Raw genomic sequence first — 9,853 nt, forward strand, 5'->3', positions numbered from 1 at the left:
GTACCTAAAATCACAGTCCTGCTGGGATGCAATGCTAACCCTTTTACAACACCTCCTAGGTGTCAGACATTGTCATAAAGCTTTCCCTTTTATTTATTTTTTATTATTTATTTTGAGATGGAGTCTTGCACTGTCGCCGGGGCTGGAGTGCAATGATGTGACCTCGGCTCACGGCAACATCCACCTTCCGGGTTCAAGCGATTCTCTTGCATCAGCCTCCTGAGTAGCTCGGATTACAGAAGCCCACCACCACACCCAGCTAATTTGTTGCATTTTTAGTAGAGACGGGGTTTCACTATGTTGACCAGGCTGGTCTCAAACTCCTGACCTCGTGATCTGCCCGCCTCGGTCTCCCAAAGTGCTGGGATTATAGACTTGAGCCTCCGCACCTGGCTGCTTTACGTATATTTTAACTCACATCCTCACCACAGTGTCAGGAGGTTGGTACCATAATTATCCCCACTGACACCTGGGCACTTCCCAGGTTAAGTATATCAGACCCCATTGATCAAACTCTTACTATCCAGGACTTACTACTACAAACTGATGACCTTCGCAGAGCATCTTCCAGGCTTGGGAGAACCTATCTTCATAGCCCAGTATATGTGTAATGTTGGGCTTGTACAACCATTAAGAAATATTGAATTAGACCGGGTACGGTGGCTCAAGCCTGTAATCCCAGCACTTTGGGAGGCCGAGGCGGGAGGATCACCTGAGGTTAGGAGTTCGAGACCAGCCTGGCCAACATGGTGAAACATGTCTCTACTAAAAATACAAAAATTAGCCGGGCATGGTGGCAGGAGCCTGTAAACCCAGCTATTTGGGAAGCTGAGGCAAGAGAATCATTTGAACCCGGGAGGCGGAGTTTGCAGCGAGCCGAGACCGCGCCATTGCACTCCAGCAGCCTGGGCAACAAGAACGAAACTCCATCTAAAACAACAACAACAACAAAAAAAAAAAAAAAAAAAAAAAACAGAAAGACTGAATTAGTTGACATCTAAACGCAGATATGGAATTGCAGAATCTCAGGTTTACTTGAATAAGATCTGAAAATCCGGCAACATCGAGGTAGCATTTCTTCTGACCGGGATGGGCATTCTCAATTCCCCCACAGTCCCCATCTCTTGTGATTTTTTGCCAGTCCTTAAGGGATCCCAGTTTTATCCCGCTGAATGACTCTTGGGGAAGCCCGCCATTGCCCCCTGGTGGAGGAGTTCAGAATTTGCATTTTATCTCCCAGCAACCATTAAAAGAAGTGGTGAGCACATCCAATCAGAGGGATGCGAGGCCTAGAAAGCGACCAATTAAAAGCGAGAGGGGACTGGAATTCGACCAATGAGGGCAGAGAGCGCTCAGAATAAAATAAATTCTTTTATTGAGATGAGAGACGGACACACACTGGGAGGGTTTTGTTTTTTGTTGTTGATTTTTTTGTGACTGAGTCTCAGTACTCAGGGAGGCTCAGACTGGAGGCGGCGGAGCAGGCAGGCGGCGGCAAGGCTGGTCCCCTGGCGCTGGGGCCGCGCATACTTGAGGAAGACTGCGGCGCGACCCGGCGCGGGACCTCGGAGTGCAGCGCGGGCCATGCACGGCTCGAGGGTGCCCAGTTCCTCGGGGCTGCAGCAGGGAGATGGAGAAACTGAGGCAGGGCAAGGGGTCGGAGATGACCCATCCTTGGAACTGGAGACTGGAGGCTGAGAAGAAGCGTCAATGTGGGTCCCCAAGGACGGGTCGGGGGCTCTCTTGAGATCGGGCACGCTTCCTGTCTTCAACTGGAGTGACTAGGCGAGCACCGGGGAGAGGTGGACACCCGATTCTTCCTACAGGGCACGGCTAGTGCGGAGTCAGAAGACGCGAGGAAGCAAGGAGGGGAGCTGAGGATGGGCAGCCATCCTCTCTATCCTGGGCGCACAGGCTGAGGGAAACCATGGTTCGCCCTGCCACCTGGTAGCATGGTTAGCGGCCCTATTAGCTAAAGGAACACCCCATCCACCACCAGATACAGAGATGGAGGACTCGAGGCCTGGGAGATCCTTCGTTCTCAGCCCTGGAAGGCAATAGGAGCATCTTCTGGGCCTGGGAGACTATCTTCCACCCTGGGGCAAGGTTAAGAGCCCCCAGATCTGGACTAATGGGGTCCTCCCACCCCATTCTCTCCCACACCCAGAAAAATCAAGTCTAGGTGCCACTTCCTCCTCAATAATTGTCTCTCATTCTCTGAGACCGTAAAAATGACCAGGAAGGTAAGTCCCTGAAGCTGCGGTGACCCCATACAGGCCCTCCGCCAAGACTACACCTGTAAAGTTCTGGCTGGAGCCTGGAGCCCGCCCCGTCGAGCAAGCGGTGCGCCAGGCTCAGAGCCGCAGCCGCACGACGACCCGGCTCCCATCCCGCCGCCTCGGCCTCCAGCAAAGACAGCTCCAGGAAGTAGGTGGCAAGTAGCATCACCTGCAAGTGAGGCGGGGCGACTGTCAGGCCACGCCCCACCTCGCGCCGGCCACGCCCCCACCCCGCGTATTCACAAGGGCTCACCTGGGGGCTGCTCCCTGCCAGCGCGGCCAGCAGCCCGAGGCACAGCAGCGGGCCCGGGTGGTGCAGCCGGAAATCCAGGCGGCTCAGGATGCGGCGCTCGGCGCGCAGCAGCTCCGCCCGTGAGAAGGAGTCCGCGCTCAGGAAGCAGAGGAAGGCGGGCTGCAGATGGGGGATGCGGGGGGAGGTGAAGGAGTCTTGGATCCGGGTTCTTTACTCCCTGCCCTGGAAAGGCCCCAAGTTCCGGACCTCAGTTTCCTGGTGTGTAAAATGGGGCCATTGACTTGTGTCTGGAAGTCGTAGAGAGCACGGGCTTGAGGGTCCTGGGTTCAAGACCTAGGTTCGAGTTCAAACCCCATCATCTGCTCACTGTGTGACATAGGACATTCACTTAAGCTCTCTGCCTCAGCTACCCCCCGCCCCCCATAAAACAGATACTACTCCCTGCTTCACCAGGCAGTTCTGATAAGGCACTGAATTCATGCATGTTGACGGTAACTATTCAAGATGGACCAGTTTATATTATTTTTATTTACTTTTCTAAATTAGAGACGAGGTTACCTTGGCTCCGCAAAGTGATTTGTTTTGTTTTGTTTTGTTGTTGTTGTTTGTTTTTTTGGAGTGCAGTGGCACAATCTCACATCACTGCAACCTCCGCCTCCTGGGTTCAAGCAATTATCCTACTTCAGCCTCCTGAGTAGCTGGGCCTACAGGCGTGCATCACCACACCGGGCTAATTTTTATATTTTTAGTAGAGACAGGGTTTCACCATGTTGGTCAGGCTGGTCTCAAACTCCTGATCTCAAGTGATCTGCCGGTTTCAGCCTTCCAAGGTGCTGAGATTACAGGCGTGAGCCACCACCCCCAGCCTTAAGACAGACTATTCTAGACTGAGTCCAAGTTCCAACTGCTTGATTTGGGGCAAATGTCTTCCTCTCTCTGAGCCTCGGTCTCCTCTTCTGTTTAAGGGACACATTGACAGCCCCTCCCTCATACATGTTGGGAATCCCAGACTCAGCACGGTGCTTGGCACACAGTAGTCACTGAATCAGTTACTCCCCAAAGGACTCCATCCATCCTCCCAAACCCCACCCCGGAAGTACCTCGGGAAGCACGCACTCTTCCATTTTGCACGCCACAAACAGGCAAGCCACGCCCAGCAGCTGCAGGCGATGTAGGCGCACGCGGCCAGCGCTCAGGTAGGAATCAAGCAGGTGAACCGCCAGATAAAGTGTGTCACCAGCCAGACCCAGGTACTCCTGAGGAGGGGCAAGGGTGACCACGGGGGTCCCAGGCGGCGACGCAAACTCAGCCCCCCACACCCTTCCAGATACCTACGTGCACCTGGACCAGCCAGTCTACCACCAGGGCGCGCATCTCCGGGGTCACAGCGCGGGGCAGGGCTCTCAGGGGCAGCACGCGGCACACCTGGGGTTGGGGCAGGGACGCTTCACTCTCCACACCTGTGCCTCTGCCTTTCTCCTGAGCTCCAGCCCTGGGTGCAGCAGCCTCCTCCAGTCAGTTGGACATCTTAGGCGTGCCGCACCCAAACTGGCCTCCAAATGAGCTCCTCTTACGTGTCCTCACCTAGAACTCTGGGCTTCGTTCCAGATGCCTCCATACCCACCTCTCCAGTCTGTAGCCCCCAGAGCCACGTGGACTCCTGGGCGTCTCCCCCTAGGTTCCCAGACTTCACTTTTTTTTTTTTTTTTTTTTTTTTTTTTGAGACAAAGTCACTCTGTTGCCCAGGCTGGAGTGCAATGGCGCAATCTTGGCTCACTGCAACATCCGCCTCCTGGGTTCAAGCAATTCTCCCGCCTCAGCCTCCCGAGTAGCTGGGATTACAGGCATGTGGCACCATGCCCGGCTATTTTTTATATTTTTGTAGAGACGGGGTTTCACCATGTTGACCAGACTGGTCTCGAACTCCTGACCTCAGGTGATCCACCCACCTCAGCCTCCCAAATTGCTGGGATTACAGGTATGAGCCACTGCACCCGGCCTCAGACTTCAACTCTTGACCACCCATCCTCAACCCCTCTGCCTCAGAGCACCCAGAAGCGTCTTCCCAAAGAAAGATCTGACCAAGGAACTCCCCAGCTTAAAACCCTTACATGGCTCCCAGTACCCTTGGAGAAAACTCTGATTTCTTTCAGGCTCTGCTCCAACATCACCTCTTCCCTCTCTCTCCCCACAACCCACGCGTCAGCCACAGCTGCCTTCTTTTTGGCTTCTAGACTATACCCAGCCCATTCCTACCCCAGGCCCTTTGCACTTCCTGTTTCCTCTACAGAGAGGGTCCTCCCCCAGCCCCTTGCTCGACCTTTCCGTCATTCAACTAACATCTCCATGACTTTGTCCATACTCCTACCACCCGATCACTATCTCTTTGTCTCAGCATTTTCACTGTGAAGATGTCTCCCTGTGTGCTTTGTCTATTTGGCCGCTAGGCTGCCAGTCCCACGAGGGCAGGGACTTCTGCCCACAACACAGGTGTCTCTCAGGTCCTAACAGAGATCCTGGCCCAGGAGAGTCGCAGGCAAGACGTTCAACAAACTCCTCCCTTCAGTCTTCCTTCCGCAGCAACCCTCTCATAGGGATATCTGAAGGCTGGCGAGGCCAATGTTTTGGTTTGCGTGGCCTTTCCCTAGTTGTTCTATGTGTTTGCTCATCTCCCCAGAACGAGGCCAGCATTGCAGCATCTCCAGCATCTAAAACATTTGCTACTAAACCATTAAATATTTGTTAAACAAATACATGTGGAGGACAAGTACAGGGGACCATAAACACCCCAGGAGGGGCTGCAAAGAGCCCGGGGACGGTGGGAAAGGGCATTCCCAGCGGTAGAAACGGCGCTGTGTGAAAACAAAACAAAAGCCTGGACGTTGCAGGGAAGGAACGCCGGCTGCCAGTGATAGGGAGGAGAGGCTGGAGCGGTGGGAGTTCAGAGTGGTGTTGAGTGGGTGCCGGGCGGTGGGCCGGCGTCGCCCTCACCAGGGCAGGCGGCGGGTAGGCTCACCATGACTTCGGCGAAGATGTCCCCGGCGTACTCGCGTTCTCCCTGCAGCCCCAGCGCGCTCAGCGCCTCCTCCAGCCCCGGCGGCCTCGCCAGGCGTCTTGGGGAGACACTGGGGCCCGCGAGGAAGCCGTCGGGGACTGCGGCGCTTGAAGGCTCTGCGTCGAGGGAGGCAGCGGGACTCTGCAAAGGAGAGGGCCTGGGGGCCCAGCGCTTAACGATAGGCCCGAGCCGGGAGCCGGACCCCTGGTCCCTGCCTCTCACCAGCATCCTCCAGGAGGGTGTTGCGGGCGAGGCCAAGCACCGATCCTTGCAGCTAGGGGAAGAGATGCGCGGCGGGCGCTTTAAAGGCCCCTGGGCGCGTGCGCACTGAGCCCGCCTCGCCTGGGCAGGTGCACAAAGGTGAGTGCCTCGCAGGCTGGCTCTGTCCTCTCGAAGCCCTCTAAGGTCGGACAGCTGGAGACAGATCCTCATCCTGCTGCCCGGAAGCAGCCCCTCTGGGCCTCGCTTTCCTGACCATAAAGTCGGGATGATTTCAAAATGTAGAATCAGGGTTTGCACCGTCAGAGGATGGATGTACAAACATAGATCGGAGGTTAGAATGACCCTTGTGGTGTCGGTGTCGCAATGGAATTGGAGATAAAATTGTGTGAACACATGGTTGTTTACATAGAAGTTAAGCGTTGTGTGGCCGGGTGTGGTGGCTCACTCGTGTAATCCCAGCACTTTGGGAGGCCGAGGCGGGCGGATCACGAGGTCAGGAGATGGAGACCGTCCTGGCTAACACGGTGAAACCCCATCTCCACTAAAAATACAAAAAGTTAGCCGGGCGTGGTGCCGGCAGCCTCTAGTCCCAGCTGCTCAGGAGGCTGAGGCAGGAGAATGGCATGAACCCTGGAGGCGGAACTTGCAGTGAGCCGAGATTGAGCCACTGTACTCCAGCTTGGGCGACAGAGGGAGACTCCATCTCCAAAAAAAAAAAATTTTTTTTAAAAAGTGGTGTGTATGCAAACATGTATTTCCTAGCTTAATCCACTGGGAGAGCTTAAGAGCAGCGACACCCCAATAGTGAGAAGCACCCCTAACATCCAAACCCTGGCCGCCGCATCCCATTCTCCACTAAAAGGAACCAGGGCTACTTGGAGAAATGGCTGATCCCAGGGTCATACAAGAGAAGGTACAAGATCTGGAATATTTTTGTGTGGCAGAAAGTGTCCCAATGGCAGGGCAAGTCACATAGATGCAGAAGTCACTAGCTAAATCTAGAAAATGTGAGCATCAAGATGATAGTCATAGATCACAAACCACTGAATAAAATTAAAATACAAGTTTATTCTGATATAACTCAGGCAGTGGGAAAGAAAAGCTCTTCTAATCTTTAGAACGTGAACTAATAAATGTGTTTTGTTTTCAGAGAGGGTCTCGCTCTGTCACCCAGGCTGGAGTGCAGTGGTGTGAACATGGCTCACTGCAGCCTCCACCTCCTAGGCTCAAGTGATCCTCCCATCTCAGCCTCCCAAGTAGCTAGGACTACAGGTGTGCGCCATCATGCTTGGCTAATTTTTAAATTTTTCTGTAGAGACTGGGGTATCACTTTGTTGCCTAGGCTGGTTTTGAACTCCTGGGCTCCAGCAATCCGCCCACCTTGGCTTCCCAAAGTGCTAGGATTACAGGTGTGAGCCACCATGACTGGCCGAACTAATAATGTAGAAGGATGGAAAATCCTATTTGGCAACCACCACAGCATCGTTTCATGCAAGAAATATCAATAGATGTTCAAACTAGTGGGTGAACATCTGATAGGAATTGGGATATCTATAAAATGTCTCTACACAAGATGCTTATAAACTATGTAAACCAAAAGGTATCTGAGATGGGTGTCAATCAATTTAGAAAGCTTATTTTGCCAAAGTTAAGGGTGTGCGTGTGACACAGCCTCAGGAGGTATTCGGGGCACAGCTTGGTTTCATACGTTTTATGGAGACATGAGACGTCATCAATATGTGTAAGCTGTACATTGGTTCGGTCCGGAAAGGCAAGACAACTCGAAGCAGGGGAGGGGGCTTCCAGGTCATAGACAGGAGACAAATGGCTGCATTCTTTTGAGTTTGATTAGCCTTTTACTGAATGCACAATTTACAGGAAGAGCCATCCATGCCTAGTCTGGGTCAAACAATAGGGCAGAGGAAGCCATCAGATATGCATTGGTCTCATGTGAGCACAGGGATGACTTTGAACTCTGCCTGTCTTCTGTCCACAAGGAATCTCCTTGCGGGCAAATGGAGAGACGTAAGTAGCTTAAAAAAAAAAAAAAACAAAAAACATATATATATATATATATATCTTTTAGGCCAGGCGCAGTGGCTCACGCCTGTAATCCCAGCACTTTGGGAAGGTGAGGCAGGCAGATCACTTGAGGTAAGTTTGAGACCAGCCTGGCCAACATAGTGAAACCCTGTCTCTACTAAAAATACAAAAATTAGCTGGGTGTGGTGGTGGGTGCCTGTAATCTCAGCTACTGGTGAGGCTGAGACAGGAGAATCACTTGAACCCTGGAGGCAGAGGTTGCAGAGAGCCAATATCGCACCATGGCACTCCAGCCTGGGCGATAGAGCGAGACTCCGTCTTAAAAAAAAGAGAGAGAAAAAAAAAAGTGAGGCAACCAACCCTGGTTGAGGGAAAATAACTGCAAAATAACTGCCCTGTGAGTTTCACACCTGCCAACTGAATGCAACATGTGAGCCTGGTCATTAGCTAGGAATTTTTAACATACAAGGACATTAAGCGTGACCATTAGCGAACACTATAAAATCTGTAGAGAAGAGCAGTTTCAATGTTAGCTTCCTGACCTTGATAACTGGAGCGCAGTTATGTAGCAGAATGTTCTTTACGACAGGTATACAATGTGGAGCGGGAGGTGGAGGGGTGAATGTAACATTCCGATCCCATTTTTGTCCGTTTTAAGTAAAATGCTATGACGAACCTGGCGAAGGGTATATTTTGTAATTCTTCTACATAACTTTTATTTTTGAATAGATTGACAGTTCCCACCTACCCCACACCCAATTTCCCCAATGAACATCTCATATTAGTGTGCCCCATTTGTCACAATCCGTTAGACCAATATTCATCTATTAAGTCCATGCTTTATTCAAGCCTTCCTTTTTCCCTACGTTCTTTTTCTATTTCAGGAGACATTTAGTCACCACGACTCTTTTGGTTGATCTTGGATGTGTCACTTTCTCAGACTTTTCTGATTAACCACCTTGGCAGACAAATCCCTCAACTGAGATCTGTCTGATGTCTGCTTCCTCTCAGTGAGGTGGTGTGTGTCTGCAGGAGGAGGATCAGAGGGAAAGTGCCATTCTGTCACATTAAAGGGACACTGTGAAGGTGATTCATCGGCAATGTTGGCCTCGATTGGCTGGATGATGTAGTGTTTGCCAGGGACCTTCACTGAAAAGTTACTTTTCCCCCTCTCCACACTGCACTCTTTGGAGGAGTCACTGCAGCCCACGCCTAAGAAGTGGGGGTTCCACAGCCCTCCTTGAAGGCTGTCTACAGAAATTACTTATGATTTCGTGTAGATTTGCATATTCTCCCCATTTTGCCACTTAGCAATAGACTTATTTCACATTTTAGGTGAAAACCCAATATTATGCTATTTATTTTGTTGTTCAAATTCTTTTCAGCTTTGGCCACTGGAAGCTTTCTGTTGGCTCCTGTGTCCCTGTGACTTAAGCATACCAGTGTATGCTTTCAGGAACTGCAAGATGCCCCAGGCTCATCTTGTACATTTCCTGCCCCAGGCCTGGAATAATCTTAGTACAGCACTATTTTTGAAAGTTTTCTGCAAGTCTGCAATTATTTGAAAATTTAAAGTATGTGAATGGCTAAACTTTTTTGGAAAGGTACTGGACATTAAAATCCTGGGATGTAGACAAACAAAAGCACCAGCACAGTACAGATGGATAGCTAGTTTATTACAGGACTGCTGGTAGCACCAAACGAAACCAAGTCAAGTCCCGTTAACGGGGCAGCTGAAGCGGTTGAGGGGTCTACCCCATGGAACCCCAGGAAGCAGCGGGAAAGGCTGAGTTCCCACATGCAGCAGCTAAAAGGGAATCGCACTGCTACCCCCGACTCAACACAGCCATCAATGCACGAGGGCAGCCCCCAGAGGCTTCACATTAACTGGAAAAGATTACACAAAAAGAGCAGGAAACTACCAATTTATGATGCCGTGTCCATTTGCACAGAGGTAATCAGCACCAAAATGAGTACTCAAGGCCCTGCGACCTCGGGTGA

At 51.6% G+C, this 9,853-nt stretch overlaps 1 protein-coding gene across 2 annotated transcripts; it reads right to left on the reverse strand.

Moving 5' to 3' along the window:
• Positions 1-1,352: 1,352 nt before the first annotated feature.
• Positions 1,353-8,554, reverse strand: CCNP (cyclin P). Of its 2 annotated transcripts, XM_055369409.2 has the most exons (7): positions 8,395-8,554; positions 5,549-8,170; positions 3,868-3,957; positions 3,633-3,788; positions 2,533-2,691; positions 2,297-2,448; positions 1,353-1,617 (listed from the first exon to the last, which is right to left on the reverse strand). In XM_055369409.2, the coding sequence occupies exons 2-7, from the start codon at positions 6,017-6,019 to the stop codon at positions 1,452-1,454; spliced, it is 1,194 nt and encodes a 397-aa protein (XP_055225384.1). In that variant the 5' UTR covers positions 6,020-8,170; positions 8,395-8,554; the 3' UTR covers positions 1,353-1,451. The 2 variants fall into 2 exon arrangements, with proteins under 2 accessions (XP_055225384.1, XP_055225383.1); XM_055369408.2 differs by lacking the exon at positions 3,868-3,957 and having other exon boundaries at positions 1,359-1,617.
• Between the last annotated feature and the right edge of the window lie 1,299 nt (positions 8,555-9,853).

The sequence above is a fragment of the Gorilla gorilla genome, chromosome 20, assembly GCF_029281585.2.
Source record: "Gorilla gorilla gorilla isolate KB3781 chromosome 20, NHGRI_mGorGor1-v2.1_pri, whole genome shotgun sequence".
In the NCBI taxonomy this organism is placed as follows: domain Eukaryota; kingdom Metazoa; phylum Chordata; class Mammalia; order Primates; family Hominidae; genus Gorilla; species Gorilla gorilla.